Genomic DNA, 18426 nt, shown 5'->3' on the forward strand with positions numbered 1-18426 from the left:
AGTAACATGACATGCAATTTTTTTTAATTATTAACGAAGTTTTAGTTTTTAAAATTAAAAAAAAAAATGTTAACCGAATATAACTAAACAACGGAACAAAATTTTAACTGTTAAGCTAGATAGATCGCCAAATCAATCCATTTAATTAAACACTAGCCAGTTGCTTGCGCGATTCAGCGGTGTATGCACAAACGCAACCGGTGTTAGTACGTTTGTAACATCGCAACGGTATGTGCGTAACCCGAGGTGGTATACATTCAACATGGCATCGGACGTGTAACCAGTGCCAGTAAGTGCGTCACATAACGCTTATGCGCAAGGCATCTGATATGTATAAACAATGTCATCCGCGTAAATGATGCTTGAACTTGCGAAACTGGTGGCGACAATCAAGAAGGAAAGATGAAATGTACAGTAATTTCAAATAAATTACTTTTAACCCTATTCATTTTGACGGACATGCTCCGACCTGAAAACATTTTAACTCGAAGCCTGTTTTGACATGACCCCGTTTAGTCTAAACCATCCCATCCTGACATGAACTAAATTAACCCTTTTTGTATAAACCTGTTCCAACCATAACTCATTTCGATACCATTAGCCAAACCTGCCGGTCCTGCTCGATCGTTGCCAGTAATAGCTGGTTATCACGTAGCATGCTAGTTTTTTAAAAATTAATATACTATAGTAATATCATACTCAAATTAAAGAGAATAAAATGCTCGTTTTTATAGTGTAATTTTTTAGAAACAAAATTTGCGTGTGAATAAGTTATGGCTGTTAAAAGTCGTGGGGGTAGGTGGTTTCGAATGAGAGGAAAATGTATAATTATTTATAAAATTAACAAAACTTGATTGGAGTTGAAGGACCATTATTATAAATTATTTTTAAATATGTAAAGACTATATTATCCCTGCATTTATAAAATTATATGCATTACTACTTGTATAATATACAATAAGGATGGTACCTCTTAAAATTTAAGAGTTTTCTCACTCCTATATTATATATAGATAGTATAGATATCATGTGTAATTACTAAAAATCTGATTATTTTTATACCGTGACACTTAAATTTTTTAGTCTTGTGGGGCCTTTATTATTTTCTTTAAAAAGTTACAAAAAGGAAAATAGAAAGCAACACACATTACTATGACAAGTCTCTCTCTTCTAGACTCGAGCCAACCAACGGTCGAACAGTTACAGTTGGAAAAAAACACATTTTATTTCTTCAAATTTATTATTATTACGTTGTTCGATAAAGCTAAAGAAAGAAAACTGAACAACAAAAATGCTTGCTTTTCTCTCTTCACATTTTTATTAGGGTTCTTGTTTACAGATACTTAACAGTTAACAACACTCTGTTCTGTTCTGCTCTGCTCTGCTCATATCCAGCTCACACAGTAAGTTTCACATGAATTCACTCATGGGCTTTATTCCTTTTTGCTCAAAGATCAATCTTTTGTGTTTGTTTCTTTCAAGATTGAATTTTTATATGTGGGTTAAATTAATTAAACACATTCTGTTTCAGTGTGACTTTTTATCTGTTGATCTCAAGACCATTAAAGTTGAATTCTTTGGGCATAGTTTGATTATGTGGAATTCAGAACTCAAGATTTATACTGTTGCTGTTGTGGGTTTACTGTTAGTTTCAATTATACCGAGTTGTTTCGGGTTTACTGATCCTGGTGACTGTAAGTCTTTAACTTGACTCTTTATTTTTTGTTGAGTTTGAAGTGAGAGTTTTTAGCAGTGCATATTTTTTCATTAATTTTACAAACACTAGCTGTACCATCGTATGGAAATTCAAACAAATCCGTGAGCTACTCGTGGTGGACTTTTGGACTCAAACCGAACCAAAAACCAAAATTTCGGTTTTTGATTTGGTTTTCAGGTTGGGTTCGGTCAGGGCATTTTCAGTTTTGCTATTCAGGTTTGAAAATTTTGGGTCGAAACAAAATTTGCTCAGAATTTGGGCTACAATATTTGGTTACACTAAACTTTTCTATATTATACTTAAAATTCAAAAATAAAAAAATAACTCATAAATTCAGTTCAGGTTTTGTGATTTGAAATTTAAATACATGCAAAACCGAAACCGAACCGGAAGTTTAGTTTTTATGAAAACATAAAAAATCAAAAACCAAACCTTTGGTTTTCGTTTGGGTTCGGTTATTTCGGTTTCATGCACACCCTACAATATTGGTCGGTAAGAGGGAGAGATGTTATAATAGCACGTGGTTTTTGTTTAAACAAACCACAGTTCTTGAGAAAATGCAAATAACAAAGCAATTTTTAGTTTATTATTACTATTACTATTACTATTGTTATTGTTAATCTTTCTATTTACAAATTCTTTGTTACAGTTATAGCAATAAATAGTCTATACGCAACCCTTGGTTTCCACCCTCTTCTAGGATGGCAATTTGGAGCAGGAGATCCATGTTCAGAAGGTTGGCAAGGCGTCCAATGCGTGAATTCCAACATAACCGGGATGTATGAATTAAATTATCATATTTTCTTGAAAAATAATTTTGATCAATTTTTTTAGTTACCTCTTGAGTATATGCAGAGTCCTTAACAATGCTAGCTTGGGAGGTGAACTCAGTGACAATTTGGGAGCTTTTGCTTCGATCATACAAATGTGAGTGACATAAGTAATTCACTGTTTTTTTTATATAAATTATAACTTTCTTCAAGTTGGTATGCTTATAATCGGTCTTCGAATGCACAGAGATTTGAGCAATAATCACATTGGAGGCAGTATCCCACCAAATTTGCCGCTTACATTAAAGACCCTGTATGTTAATGATTAACAATATTTATTTTCAAGAATAACATATTTTTTTTGGGAGTGATATAACATCTTTGTTTTTAACTTCTTGTTAGATTTCTGTCTGGAAACCAACTTATGGGAAGCATACCCGAATCTTTGTCTATGTTAGGTCAACTGACAGACTTGTAAGTTTTGTGTTAAGTATTATCTTTTATCAAGACTATATGTAATCTTCTTTTATCACCTCTTTTCTGTTAATACACTTATAGGTCGTTGAACAACAATCATTTGAGCGGTGTCATTCCGGATTCCTTTCAACAACTTAAGGGCTTGATTAATCTGTACGCCTTCTTTTTTTTAATCCTAATGTTTCATTTATGTTTTATTAAGATAAGTTTTGTATGTCATGGAATTGAGTCATAAATCCAAGCTCTTCACAAAATGCAAAATACACAAAACTTTTCTTTATAATCCTTGAGGTGGTACTTTTAGCTCGCTCACTTATGAAACGGTTGACCGGTCAAGGGGGGGGGGATAAAAACAAAATCTAAAAGAGAAACAGGTAAAACATGTCAAAAGGCGCCCAGATCGGTATTTTATTGCATAACTGAAATAATTTTAAAATCATACCTGAAATGCTAGTTATTTACAAAAAATATTGACAGAAAATGATTGACATCATTTTTCTGCCTATAGTAAATGAGTATATCATGTTTGTAACTTGTAGTTATATTTTGAATTTAATGCCTTGGTCGCAGGGATTTGTCTATTAATAATCTAAGTGGTCCTTTACCTCTTTCCATGGCGAACTTGTCATCAATTTCCACGCTGTAAGACACATAGTTTACACGCTTAAAACATTTTCAAACTTTAACATCATGCCATGTCACCCTTCCTGGTTTTAATTTTGATGAACAGATCTTATTTGAGTATTTTATTTTTGCAGGCACTTGCAGGACAATTATCTTACCGGTGTACTGGACGTGTTGCAAGATCTTCCCCTTATTGATCTGTACTATATTTTTTCCATATAAAACTTTTCTAAAGGCTTACAGTTTCATCTATTTTGCTTTGATTATTATGCATGAAAACTTGAAATAAATATTTTGTTGTTACATAGGGATATTGAGAATAATCTTTTTTCTGGGCCAATACCTCCAAAATTGTTGAACATTCCAGACTTCAGGTAAAAAAGAAACACAACAACTAGTGTTTTAGATTAGAAATTGTTGCATGAAAATAATAGTTACACCTTCATGCAATACAGAAGCAAAGGAAACCCCTTTAATACAACTGTTATTCCTTCACCACCAGCCTTCTCTCCATTGCCATCACCTTTCGACTCGCAACCACCCGGAATTGAAGTATTTGGACCGTCTTCTTCAGAGATACCGCACCCTTCCAAGTCTCGATTGAGTAAAACAGTCATGTCGGTTGCCATTATTGGATTCTTAATTCTTGTTTTATTTGCACTTGGATTTTGCATTTATGTGTCAAGACGGCGCAAAGAAAAGTCAGCCATCAAAGTTGGCGATCACACGACGAACTCAATGCTAAAAAAGTCTTCTTCATATCAGTCTGATCATAAAAAGAATGGTATGTTTAATCTTTTTCTTTTCACATGCTTAACTACCTTTATTCTAAACGAAACCAAATACTTTCAACATCAATTAAGATACCACCGTTTTACATGCTTGTCTATACGCAAAAGGGATATAGAAACTAACCAACTTGTAACAACCTATGCTGACGTGTCACCTAACTAACATAACTAACTTCTACAATATATTTGTAGGAGAGGAAAAAATGGAAACGATTTCCAAGAATCTGACACCACCTTTACCTCCACAACTTCTTACCGGAGAAAGACCCGTTGTTAAACCGCTTCCAGTTCCATCAACAGGCCCAAATATATCAAGCAATTTAGATTCTACAAGATCTTTCTCAATTTCATCCCTTCAACAGTATACAAATAGTTTTTCTCAAGAAAATATAATTGGTAGAGGCATGCTTGGCACAGTGTACCGGGCCCACCTTCCTAACGGGAAGGTAATGTTTTCTTAAAACTAAATAGGTTGAAATTTCACCTTTACTAACAACTTATTCACCTACTTTATGTTCTTTTAGCTACTGGCTGTAAAGAAACTGGAGAATTCAGATTCAAGGCAATGGAGTGATGAAGATTTCATGAACTTGGTGTCAAGTATCTTAAAAATTCAAAATGAAAATATAGTTGGACTCGTTGGTTACTGTTGCGAACATGGTCAAAGACTTTTTGTCCATGAGCACTGTAAAAATGGGACATTACATGAAGCACTGCATCTAGATGAAGATATTCATGAGAAACTTTCATGGAAAGCTCGTGTAAATATGGCCCTTCAAGCTGCAAAAGCACTGGAGTGAGTACATCTTTCAACTTTTGTCTTCTTCCACCTCGTAACTTGAAAGACGATTCGGCCCATTTACCCTAAAGTGGGCCGTGTTCGGTTATAATTTATCTACAACGGGTCAAATGGGTAAACTTTAATAGCTTAGCTAGATGTGAAACTAGTTGAATTGGTCGAAAGTAAACAAAAGTGTCTCCAAAGGTTACAAGCTACAACCTTTAGTAGGTTATTATGCTGGTAGAATACATTAGGTTAGGCCCATTTTGTATTAATTGTATAGTCTGCCCATTAGTGTTTCTTAGATGTTATATCACAAGTATTAACTACAAGTGATTTTTCATTTAATTGTTTTGCTTATTAGGTACCTGCATGAGGCTTGTCAACCTCTTGTTGTCCACCAAAACTTCAAATCTGCGAATATTCTGCTTGATGAAGAGCTCAATGCACACGTTTCAGATTGTGGTTTGGCTCCACTAACACCATTGACCTACATTAGTGAGGTAGATATCTTGTGTAACAACCATAACATTGAAATTTTTATAACTGATTTTGACAGTTAGGTTATATTATATCAGTTGCAAGGTTCAGGTTATGGTGCCCCAGAGTTGGAGTCAGGAAGTTATACCTACCAAAGTGATGTTTATAGCTTCGGAGTTGTTATGCTAGAACTTCTCACCGGTCGAAAAGTTCATGACAGGTTATCCATCTAATAAGTCAACTCTTGACTTTCAAGTATTGGGGGATACTTGACTTTTCTTATTATCTAAATATTAGAATTTTCAAAATTTTATAAAAAGATAATTAGAGGTGGCATTTTGACCCAGGTTTCAAACTTTTATAATCACTCATTTTACCGGATCTCTTTTTGATCCATGACACAACTCGACGATTTTACTACCTTTAAGATGAAACGTCTATTGTATTTTGTATAGTTAAAAAATAACTACTATTATAATTACAGATCAAGAGCTCGTGGGGAGCAATATTTGGTAAGATGGGCGGTTCCTAGGCTTCATGATATAGAAGCGTTGTCAAGAATGGTGGATCCTTCTCTTGATGCTGCCTATTCGTCCAAGTCTTTATCTCGCTTTGCAGATATTATTTATCTTTGCGTTCAGGTAGACTTTTCTTTTGTGCATGGATACATTCTTTCCGTTTTTCATTATTGAAAAGAGTTTGACTCTTTGGTTCAAACATAACATTTTCCAAAATGGAAGAGAATCCATGTGTTGGATTTCTTGTTTAGTAGTGATAATGACAAGTTAATATACCTTTAGTTTTTGCTAAAAATAGAATGTGTTTTTATTGTTGACATGATAGTGAGTCCCACACTTAAGACTAATATTCAACAATAAGATTTGACGATGGTTTGACTTTTTGGGTCAAAAGGACTGGCCAAGATTATATGACTGCGTCAATAAATCATGTACAAGAATATCTGTAGGTTTGACCTCAAAAGTCAATTGATGGTTTGACTTTTCGGTTCAAAAAGATTGGTCGAGGTTTGATCTCTACATCAAACAATCTGGCTTTGTGGGTAAGAAAGAATGAAAGTCAACATCAAGAGTTTATGACTACTTTAATACATCATGACTACTAGAATAAGTTGAATTACTGTAGATTTGACCTCAAAAGTCAAAAGAATGAATGGTTTGCTTGTTCAACCTTTTTTGGTTAATCATTATAGCTGCAGTCATTAAAATCTTTTACTTTTCTGCAGGCCGAACCAGAGTTTAGACCACCAATGTCAGAAATCGTGCAGTATCTCGAGCATATGACCAAGATGAAGGATTGATGGTAGCTTACATATGGTCATTGTCAATTTGTAGAAATGTCAAGGCAGCAGAAACAGATTCTTTGATTTCTAGTTCATCGGAGTGTTGTCGGGCTGACAATTTCTTCATGGGACTTTGCCACTCTTCTAGTTTAAAGTAGGATATATGTCAATGTGTTGGTTCATTTTGTTTGTTGTATAATTATGCAACTGCTTTTATGTTATGGAATATTTATTTTTTAATTTAATTCTTATTTAGTAGCTAACTGGATACATCATTTTTTATGTGGAGAAACTACTATATATTCTAAGGACCTGCATTTTTAGTAATTTGGACTCCATGGGGTCTACTACAGTCTATATAGTTTACATGGGCTAAACAAGCCGTGTTCAGATATTTTTCACCAACCTGAATGTGACTCATGTATTTACAGGTTGACACAAATTGTTTTTTGATAAATAAGAAATTCGATGACTAGAACAATCTGGCCTAACCAAGAATAGATGTTGCTGTTCTTATGAGAAATGGTGTTATAATCAGCATTAGAAATAGTTTGGATAAAAAATCAAGATTTAAAGAAATTTCTCTGGTAAACAATAATGTCTTTGTAATCATATAATATCAAGAATCAACCGTTTAATTCCACATGAATGAGTTTATAGGGAACTAACAAATTCAGCTACAAGAAAAGTCATGCCAAGATGTTTTAATTAAATTTAAATGTCTTCCCATTTTTAAGGCACAAATTAGAAACGTCCATGTTTAGAATTAAGCAATTGTGTGCTGACGCCTCCTACTAAGGTCTAAACTGAAGTAACTCGGTTGGTTACACATGTGTAACTTTAGTGGGAGGTCACCGAGGGCGTCTTTCACCAGTGGACATTCGGGCGGGTAGGCTTTTTTCTCGAAACTGGAGATAACTTGGAGATGCTTTAGGGTTCCGTACAGCTTAGTCGGCCAGATGTCGGTGGACTTTTATCATTTGGTCACTCCGCACAAAATATCTGGTCAATTCTCTGTTTATTAACAGTTGATAATAAAATAAAAACTTTTTGAAAAACAAAAGGAGTAAAAAAGAAAACAAAATTGGATGCCTATCTTAGAGAGAGAAAGAGAGGGAGAGAGAATTTACAGGGAAACCATTCTTCTTCGTATTTGTAATTTTGTATCATCAATTCATCCATCATTATCATTATCATATTCCTTCTTCCATATTATTTCAAAATTTTCAGACCCAATTCTTCTTTCTTCTTCTTCTTCTTATTATTTAATCTTCTTTCTTAACCCCTTTACTTTACTTTTTCTGATTCCGATTCCAATTCCGACCGATAATCAACCCTCCAAACCTCAAAACCGAACACCCTTTTCGACTTTCTTTCGCCGGCGTCGGAATAAGGGTTTCTGTTAGCGTGCGCCGGACGCCCTGTTTTTCTTTTTTCATGATATAAAAGGTGGGTTTTGGCGGGAATGGATGACGCCATGAGGAGGAAGGTATGGGGTACGTGGGAGGAGCTTATCCTCGGCGGTGCTGTTCTCCGCCACGGCATCGGTGACTGGGACCTCATTTCCTCCGAACTCCGAACCCGAACCGCTTACCCGTTTTACTTAACCCCAGAGGTCTCACATACTATTTCATTATTATTATTATTATTTGCTTGTAGTAGTAGTTTAATTAAGTAGTTTAATTAAGACAAAACGGCAAAACTAGTCCTTTATGTTTGAACGTTTTTTCAATGGACGTTCTTTCGCGAAAGAAATGACATAAAACATACTTTATGTTTCAAATCCTTTGCATGTTATGTCCTTTGGCGCTAACCCAGTTTATTTTCTGTTAAATCTGGCCATGTACAATGCATATGAGGGTAATTTGGTAACTTTGCCTATCGTCTTTATCCCTCCAAAATCCAAAACCAGCACTGCCACCACCTGTTGCTGACCGCCACCGCCTACCACCTGCTGTCACCATCACAGTCCCCTTCATATTTCTTCAAGCCCAAATTCACCCACCACCCGCCCCCATCATCACCACCCCTTTCATCATTCACGTCCTCGTCTTGTTCATGACCGACAGACACCTTAGAGAAAACACATCCAACCATCTCCGTCACCGTTAAGCACCACACCCACCAACCTCCTCAACCATGTCACTGATATGTGGATCTCGCCGTTGCCATCTCCGTCGTCATCGACCCCGCCGCCGACAAACATCATTACCCAATTTTCCACAGCTTCCGACCATCTCCGCCAATCCCGCCACACCCCACCGCTGAAAACAGTCCACGGCTTCCTCTCCGACTAGCTCAACAACAACAACATAACAGACACTAAAACCCCCAATTTTCCATAACCAATTTCTGAATTAGGGTTTCCAAACCCAAAACCGAGGTATTAGAACATAAAATTGTGGGATCTGGATCTTTGTTTACTCGTTGTAAAACCTTAATTAAAAAAAATCAAACAATAGCTACACTGCAATGGTTCCACAACCCCACTCGTTAACGGTGGTCACGCTACTCGCCATTATACTCCTCTACATATAGGGTTCAATTGATCGGAGTAAACTGGGCGGCGGCCGCCGCCTCCCACCCGCTGCCGCTATCCACGGTTGAAGTGTGAGAAGCTTGAAAGCTGAGTAAAGAAGCGTGAGAAGCTTGAAGCTCGAAAATAGCAATAAAAAATAGAGTAAAGAAGAGAGAGGGAGTATTTGGTGGCGGTGGCCGACAGAAAATATGGTAGCCGGAGATGGTGGTGGTTGGTGATGGTGATGGTGATGGTAGTGGTGTAAAGAGGGAGAGATAGAGAGAGGATGAATTGAAGGTTGCAGAGAGAGAGAGAGAAATCTTTAAATATTTTCATCTTAGCTCAAAGTTTAATTTATCTATATAAATAGTCCCTCAAAGAGTAAAAGACGAATTTACCCTCATGTGCTTTGCACATGATTAGTTTTAACGAGAAAACTTAACTGGGTTAGAGCCAAAGGACCTAACGTGATATAATTTTTTAACAAAATGGATGATTTCTGCCATTAAGTTTGCGTAAGGACAACCACTGAAAAAACGTACAAACATAAATGACTAGTTTTGATGTTTTGTCTTTAATTAAAAAGTGAAATCGTAACGAATTATGTGTTTTGTATTGAGTGGAAAAACATTTTGTCATGTGGGCCCACCTTTCCTATTTTATAAAATTTGATACAAACTAACTATTTCTTAATGAAGAAAAGTGTATGAATTTGCTTTCAAGAAAATGAAAGAAAGCAAATGGGATAAATTGATAATAGGTGGCTTTTAAAGATTGTTTCCACATTTTTATTTTTATTTTAATAATCACATGGGAAATGAATGAAAGATTGTTTGTGTTTCTATCTATTATATTAATCCAAATTGAGGTTACCATAATAGTTAACTAGAAAATGCAAGTGTTTGATTAATGACAAGTAGTTTTGATGAAAGTGGTGGTTTTTTGCTTATCTGAAAAACTGTTGTTTTGTACTCACATTATACAACCTGCAGGCATGTAGAGCGAGGTACGAAGAACTGCAACAACGCTTTACTAGTTGCAAGTGAGGATCCTGTTTTTTTCACACCATGTATTTATACTAGAGCTAGAGCTACCCCACCCGCACACACTTGCACTTGCTTGTGGTCCAAGAATCAAGCTCATGGTTCTCAGTCGACACCTACATTTGGGTCATTTTCACTCCTAAAGTCGAACTCTTTTTAGTGATTGATTTTTGAACCACTGAACTTGGTTTAGTTTTATGGTTTCAAAATAAAACGATTACAAAAATGTCAATAAACCTGTGTAGTTTGCAAACTTTGTGCTTTTCGACCAATTGCAGAGATATAAACTAAAAAAAGAAAACTACTTGATCTTGTCAAAATGATGTATGTTTTTGTTACTGTGTTTACAATGAAAAGTCAACCAGGATGGTTAAGAAAGTCAAAATCACTATTTGATTTTGTCAAACTTGTTATACACAGCGCGATTGTTTTTTAAACAAATCTTGAACAGGATTTAAATTTATTGGTCACCATGGTTTTAATCCGTTAGATATTGGTATGATGAGCTTCGTGAACGTCGAGTAGCTGAATTGAAGCGGGCCCTCGAGAAATCAGAAGAGTCAATCGGGTCAGTCTCATCTTTTTCATTTTATAGGTCAAACCTATCAATTTTTTACTGTTTATGCACTTCTTTATGAGTAAACTTGGCCAAATGGTTATACTTAGTAACTGGTCAAAACGGGCCGCGTTGACCCAGAACACCTTTTGTCCAAATCCTTATTGAATAGTTAATCGATTCAAATATGATTCAAAAGTTTTCATTTTTCCAATCTACATTTCCATAATTTATCTAGAATCACGCATACTATGTATGTTTTTTGGCATTTTTGCTAGGGGTGGCAATTTCGGACACGACACAAAATGAATCACGTTTTGGGTTGACGTATCCAACATGTTTAAAAAACGGGTGGTGTTCAGGTTTGATCTGTTTAAACAGTTTTGTTAAACAAGCTGATCCGCTAACTTGTTTAGTTAAACTGGTCGACCTACTTGAAGAATAATCTTGAATTATCACTAAAGTTGATGGTTTGTTTTAATATGGATTATTCTAGAATAAGTTTGCCTTATTTCCCAAGTTAGGTTTGGCTTGGAGAGCAAGTTTAGTAGGTCTATAAATAGGGTCTAAATTATTAGTTTTATTTGTGTGAGAGTCAAGAAGTCTCTTCTCCATGTAAGTTTGTTATGTTCGTGATGTTCGTTTGATAAGTTTGTTTGGTTATATGAAAAGAGTCGCGGGTTGTCACCCCAATATCTCGTGTTTGTTTGTTCGTTTGATCTGTCTGGGCCAACACTACTAACCCGTTTATGACTCCTTTAACCCATATCCTTACAACCCACCCACTCGATCAACACATTTACAACTTGGCTATAACCTGTCAACCCGTTTGACACGTTTAGATTAATTGGTTAAATGGGTCGTGTTTGGGTTACACGATTGTAAGTGTGTGCGGGTTAGGATTGATGTTTTTGACACAAATAAAAATATGGGTCGTGTTCGGGTTAACAGTTCAACCAGCCAACCCGACATGGTGGCACCCCTAATTTTTGCTGAAACAACAATTAGGTTGCAACAAAATGTGAAATATTATGAATCAAATAGTCAAATTGTTTTTGCTTCATCAGCTACGGCTTTGCTTAGAAACTGCAACTTTTCTATAGGCTTCTGGTATCAAAGCTTGAGAATATCAAAGCTCAAAGTGTGACAAGTGATCAAATCTATTACAATTCAAGCCAGACCGAATCCCCACCTCTATCATCACCAAAAACAAACACGGTCAACATTAAAAGTATTCAAAAACAAGGATCAAAAGATGAATTTGAAGTATCTGCTGGAAGCTTCACCCAAGATCTTGAAAATCTTGAAACAAAACCGCAACCCAAACTAGATTCACCCGAAGGAAAACTAGAAGCACCTGAATCATGCATGATTAGAAAAAGAAGAGGGAAACGAAAGAGGAAAGATGGTAATTGGGATGCGAAAGAAGATTTCGTAGAGGGTGAGAATTTGGGGTCTAGTAGCGGGATTCGGCAGGGCGAGACTTCAACGAGCAGTGGTTGTGTGCGGTCGTCAAGCGCAGATGCAGAGGGACCACAGTTTGATGATTTGGTGGGAATTTTTAATTCTGTTACAGAGAACCAGTATGCAATGGTCTTTAGACGTCGTCTTGATAGTCAGGTAATAAATGACCTCAGTCTTGGGTTCTCTTCATTGACATGTTTAGTTATCAGCGGTCAAGTTGGGTTGTGTTGTATGAAACACGAAATAAAAAAAAAGCTAAAAAGGAACAGTTAAACCGTAAACGGGCTGAAAGTTGCCCAGGTCTATTTTCAGGACATACAAGTATACAACCTCCTAAATTGATATTATTTAAAAAATTTTGGATTATTATTGTAAAATTACTATTTTCCTTTATGGGTCATTCCAACTTGACCCTGACCCGGGTTGATCGCTGACACATACTGTTTAGTTTTTTTAGCCTGGCCAGCTTTGACTGGTTAACAGCCTGCCCGAACTGCTTGTCTTGCTACCTCTAATAATAACCGATAGTATGTAGCGAAAAACAAGTGTGATGGTTTGACTTTTGTGGTCAAAAGGTCAAACTCACTGCTTTTCAAATTAAGGGGACTCTGTTGTGTGAGGGTGAATTGTTCAACTCAAGCACAGTCCATGTTTAATCACACATCAAAAGGTTTGGCAAGTGATAACCAAGTTGTAAACATGTTAATCGAGTTGATGGGTTGTAAAAGAATGAGTTAAGCAGGTTGGCGGGTCGACTTTTTTAACTAAAGGGGTTAAATAGGTTAACCCAAACACGGCCCTTTTCAAAATTGCTACCCCTATTTTTGCCATTTTATATGTAGACAAGCTATTTCTTCCAAGATTTAAAAAACCCTTGTCAATCTTGATAATGAAGTTTAGTCCGTTGACCCAAGAAGTCAAAGTTTTTTTTATAGTCCATCCGTTGACCTTGAAAGTCAAGTCTTTTTTTTTTTTTGCAGAAACGAGCACGGTATAGAAAAACCATCAAGCAACATATGGATATTGACACAATACGATCAAGAATTGCTAACAACTGTATAAAGTCAGCGCGAGAACTCTTCAAAGACTTGCTTTTACTTGCCAATAACGCCCTCGTGTTCTACTCAAAACGGACACGAGAGTACCAGTCTGCATTGACCTTTCGGGGCATATTAACCAAAAAGTACAAAGAGTTATTAACCGATTCTAGCAGCAGCAACAGTAGCAGACCGTTATCATCTGTCCTATGTTTTCCTTCAATGTCCACTCCTGTGAGACCCCGAAGTGTTAGACCACGGGCCCCATGTAAACAACCGAAGCTCGTGGTTAAGTTTCCAGTTAATAGCCCGATGGCGGGCCCACATGGGTATTTGAAAGTCAGCAGTAATTCCATTTCTAGTACCCTGAATCCCGAGGCCGAAGGGAGTAAAAAGTCAAATGTTGACTTTCTTGGTGCTGGTGATCCGAAAACCATTAAAAGAGGATTAGGGCGGTCGAGGAGGGTTGGAGGTGGCAGTAGAGGTGGTAAACAGCCGCTGCCACCACCTAGAAATTGTGTACATCAGAAAAAGACTCATCAAAAGTGATGGATGCTGAGGTGGATTTGTTGATAGTTGTCTTTTTCGTAGTTAAAAGTTATTATGTCATTAGTTGGCTTATCTGTTGAGGAAATCTTCAGAAAGTTACTATTAGTAGTTTAGTACATGAGTTTGATAGTTGTCCTTTTCATCAACTGTAAGCAATATCAGGTGATAAAAATTTAGAAAAATGAAGAATGTGAGAATATGATGAAATTAAATGATCTATGATATAAATTGTTTATTGGATTACATCGAAACAGAAGGCAAGCGGGCAACAAGCTGCGCCGCTACCCCCTTTTGAATCGCAAAACCCAATCTTTTAAAAACTATATTTGCTGATCTTGAAGTCATAACATTACTATGCATGACCCGCAGAACACGGGTAAGTAGCTCCACAGCTTCAGGCGCGAGGAAACCAAAAGTGTCAAAAGCAAAAGGAATAAATACATGTTGGTTGTCAAGACACGCCTTTTCATGTTTTGCCACCTTACCTGAAGCAGCTTTATTCTAGGCGATTTTATTAAGCATCAAAGTCCTCTAAACGAAGTATGGTTTACATGAAATAAATCATTTTCATGAATCACTACTGACAACAACACCGATTTCCTACACAAGAACCGGTTGAAAACTGCAATCTTTGGCAAAGATGTAAGCAATCCTCCTTTAGCGCACTGCAATCTCCAAGGCATGCTGGAGAAGGAGCTGTATATAAAAACATTCGATTAGTACATTTCTTCATTGTAATGTTTATGGACTGCACTGAGTAACTTTAAAATACAATACATGAAAACTAAAGAAATTTCTCATACCGTAACATGGAACAAACGTCATGAAAAGAAATGCCAACATAAGAAATGCTAGCACAAGAGCACGTTTTGATGTGAAAGCCATTAGTTTGATGTTGGATGTTGCTTGAATGATTGATATTAGAATGAAGAGATGATGGTTGGTGTGGGTGTACCCAATACTTCTTAAATAGTCATATACTCGTATGCATTAAATACAAAAGATATCAGAAGTAAATTATCACTTGAATATTGCACTATAATAGTATATAACTTAACACGATTAAAGAAAAAAAATTTAAAGAATGTTTTGTGAGAAAAGTTATGCATTAAATGTATCAAGAGTAAGATATCGCTTTAATATATTGCATTATAACTTTGCATGATTAAAGGAAAAAAATTTGAAGAATGCTTTGTGAGAAAAGTTAAGCATTTAATGTATCAAGAGTAAGATATCACTTTAATATATTGCACTACTAGGTTATAGCCCGTGTTACACACGGTATAAAATATAATAAAGTAAAAAAATATTATATGTAATACGTAAATTCAGTTATTTTATATAATAGTTTATATTTATAAGTTTTTAATAAGTTTTTGATATATTTAATTATTTATACACTATTAATTTTAAGTTGCAAACCAAAATTAAATGCCTTATGGTTTATCTAACCCGAACAAACCGACCCAAACAACCCGAAACCCGAATAAATAACCCGAAGAACACCCCTAATTCAAAGTATGTCCATTTCATTAAGCACTGTGATGTTTTTGATTCTCCATTTACCTGTTAAAATGATGAAACGATTACTATAAGAATTAATGGTATTTCATATTGAATAACCAATCATTACATGCTTGAAAAATTGGCTGAGGAACTTACGTACTTGCACATAGTAGTTTCTAACATCGACAGAAATGATGGAATTGATGAAAAATGTGTTCTGATCATGTAATCTTATATAGTGATGTAGTTAGCAGTTTATTTTTGTTAAACTTGGTAAACATAAAAATTATTTGAAACATAATTTGATTTTAAGGGGGTGTTTGTTTTTTCTTCAAACATCTTCAAGGGAATGTCTGCACGCGCGCAGACATTACCCTTGAAGACTGTTTGTTTTTTTTCTTAAAACAGATCTTAAGTTATCTTCTTTCATCTTAAAAGAAAAGCAAAGAAATCTTGCTTAAAACATCTTCGCAAAAAAATCATACTCTTATCCCTTTGAAGCCACCCTCTCATCCACTCCTCCCACCACCGTCCGCCACCACCACCCACCGTACGCCACCACCACCATCCCCCACTGCCACCGTCCACCACCATCCACCGCCACTACCCACCGTCCGCCGCCACTACCAGCATCCACCACCACTACCCATCGTCCGCCACCACCACCACCACCACCATCCATCACAGCCACCACCAATCACCACCGTCCACCACCCACCACAACCGTTCATCACCACCACCACCCACTGTCGGACGCCATCACCGTCAACTACCACCGTCCACCACCCACCAAAACCGTCCATTACCACCACCCACTGTCCACCACCACCATCCATCGCCACTACCCACCGTCCGCCGCCACAATTTTATTATTATATTTTCTATGTAACTTGAATAAATGACTTCTATCTTGTGAGATAAGTTTGACAGTTATGCAGACAGTATCAGCTTATAAAAACAAACAGTCTTATATTTTCAGCTTGCAGATCTTCAGACCACATCTTCAGTTGCAGACATGAAAACAGATGAAATCAGCTTGCAGACAGTTTATGTCTGCAAAAACAAACAGCACCTAAGACTAATAAGTAATAAGCATAAATTAAGGAAAAATAAGAGTCAACAGTTTCAACTTATGAGTAATATGCATAAGTTAAGGACTTAAGGCAAAAACGTATTTTTATTTTAGCAACCATTATTTTTTTTACAATTATGTTAATTTGATTTATAAGTATAATTTAATTTAAATATTAATGAGATGGATAAAATATAAAATGCAATTGATTATGTGGCATCCTATGTAGACAACCTAGATGAATGCCATGTGGACAAATGATTTTGCTTTAATATATTAGTAAGATAACTTAAAGGAAAAAAAATTAAAGAATGTTTTGTGAGAAAAGTTACCATCATTGCATTTGATGTATAAGAGTATGATATCCCTTTAATAATATGTTACTAGGTTATTGATCCGTGTACGACACAGACGGAAATATATAAATCGTAAAGTAAACATATGTATCATATCAAAAGACGGGTTATTTTTTAATATATTTTTGAGACAGCAACGTGATTTCTAATTGAAATTTATATTCATACGCAAACAAAGTATTGAAATACATACTTACAAAGAATAACTTTATATGGTAGAATATTTATGAAAAAAATTTAAAACTTTAAAACATAAACTTCATAAAACCAAAACCAAAAACTTAAATAAAACCTAATAACAACAAAACTAAACAAAAACCGAAATGAAATTAAAAAACTAAAAACGATAAATCTGTAGCCGAACCAAAAACTGTAAAAACCAAAACAAACTAAAAAAAAATCGAATCGAAAACGAAACGAAACAACTTTATAAAAACTAAAACCGAACAAAAAACCAAAAGCCGAAATGAAAGCAAAATAAAAAAAAATAACAACCATGAAACTTTGAAAAGAAAAACACAAACTCATTAAGGAATACAGGTATTATTATTATTAATAGTATATTATATTATAATATGTTGAATGTAATTCGATATAATTTTGAATTGTTTTATTAGAAATAAATTATGAGAATACATATTATTTATGGAAAGAGTTATTGCTTTAATAGTAGAGAAAAGTTAAAATACAAAGGGGGACAAAAATGAGAAGGGTGAGAAGGATTTGTGATCACCTAAAAAACCCCTCAAAAAAATTCTCAAAAAATTAATAAAAAAGTCATAATTCAAAATATAAATAAAAAATTAAAAAAAAACAAAAATGTTTCCCTCGTCATTCTCGTTAAAAAAAACACCTTGAAAAGACACAATGCAGAGTCAAAAGACACAATTACTAAAATGAACAAAAGACACAATAAATCGCAAAATATAACACAGTGCCGGACAAATTATAACCCAATGTTGACTAATATAACACAATATCAAGAAAAAATACACAATGACAAGGAAAAAAAGACACAATTAATGACGAAAATAAACACAGCACACAATGATAAACAAAAAGACACAATGATTTTTTCTCTCAACATTGTGTTTTTTTAAGAACGAGAAAGACGGTGGAAACATTTTTGTGTTTTTACTTTTTTTTGTTTTTTTAATTAAATTTTGAGTTGTGATTATTTATTTGTTTTTTTAAAGGGTTTTTTTTATGTGGATATAAATCATTCTCATGTTTCTCATTTTTGTCCCCTTTTAAAATAACTTACCCTTAATAGTATACTAGATAAGAAGGAAAAAAAGATGCTATTAAATGTACACCCATCTATATCTATACATACATACTATTAAAATAATATGTTTTGCTTGTTTTCTATTGGTCCGTTTGAT

The 18426-nt window shown here is 35.2% G+C and overlaps 2 protein-coding genes across 2 annotated transcripts; both read left to right on the forward strand.

Annotated features, from left to right (window-relative positions):
- The first annotated feature begins 1562 nt into the window (after positions 1–1562).
- On the forward strand, positions 1563–7020 carry LOC143625044 (protein STRUBBELIG-RECEPTOR FAMILY 3-like). Its single transcript, XM_077095507.1, has 16 exons — positions 1563–1694; positions 2367–2496; positions 2573–2644; positions 2735–2800; positions 2890–2961; positions 3046–3117; positions 3535–3606; positions 3723–3788; positions 3897–3962; positions 4044–4372; positions 4572–4825; positions 4904–5175; positions 5525–5663; positions 5739–5860; positions 6125–6281; positions 6884–7020. The coding sequence occupies exons 1-16, from the start codon at positions 1595–1597 to the stop codon at positions 6956–6958; spliced, it is 2064 nt and encodes a 687-aa protein (XP_076951622.1). The 5' UTR covers positions 1563–1594; the 3' UTR covers positions 6959–7020.
- Positions 7021–10855: 3835 nt separating this feature from the next.
- Positions 10856–14107, forward strand: LOC143625045 (uncharacterized). The gene is made up of 3 exons (XM_077095508.1): positions 10856–11069; positions 12161–12677; positions 13502–14107. The coding sequence occupies exons 2-3, from the start codon at positions 12426–12428 to the stop codon at positions 14105–14107; spliced, it is 858 nt and encodes a 285-aa protein (XP_076951623.1). The 5' UTR covers positions 10856–11069; positions 12161–12425.
- The last annotated feature ends 4319 nt before the right edge of the window (positions 14108–18426 follow it).

Source organism: Bidens hawaiensis, unplaced genomic scaffold (genome assembly GCF_021521415.1).
Source record: "Bidens hawaiensis isolate Kalapana, Puna unplaced genomic scaffold, B.hawaiensis_p1.1 tig00004020_1, whole genome shotgun sequence".
NCBI classification, from domain to species: domain Eukaryota; kingdom Viridiplantae; phylum Streptophyta; class Magnoliopsida; order Asterales; family Asteraceae; genus Bidens; species Bidens hawaiensis.

Excerpts from the sequence above, each read along its gene's own strand:
- LOC143625044 (XM_077095507.1), top strand. The coding sequence starts at position 1,595 with ATGTGGAATTCAGAACTCAAGATTTATACTGTTGCTGTTGTGGGTTTA. Across the intron at positions 2,801-2,889 it reads CCGCTTACATTAAAGACCCT|ATTTCTGTCTGGAAACCAAC; the intron begins GTATGTTAATGA and ends ACTTCTTGTTAG. Across the intron at positions 4,826-4,903 it reads CCCACCTTCCTAACGGGAAG|CTACTGGCTGTAAAGAAACT; the intron begins GTAATGTTTTCT and ends ATGTTCTTTTAG.
- LOC143625045 (XM_077095508.1), top strand. The coding sequence starts at position 12,426 with ATGATTAGAAAAAGAAGAGGGAAACGAAAGAGGAAAGATGGTAATTGG. Across the intron at positions 12,678-13,501 it reads GACGTCGTCTTGATAGTCAG|AAACGAGCACGGTATAGAAA; the intron begins GTAATAAATGAC and ends TTTTTTTTGCAG.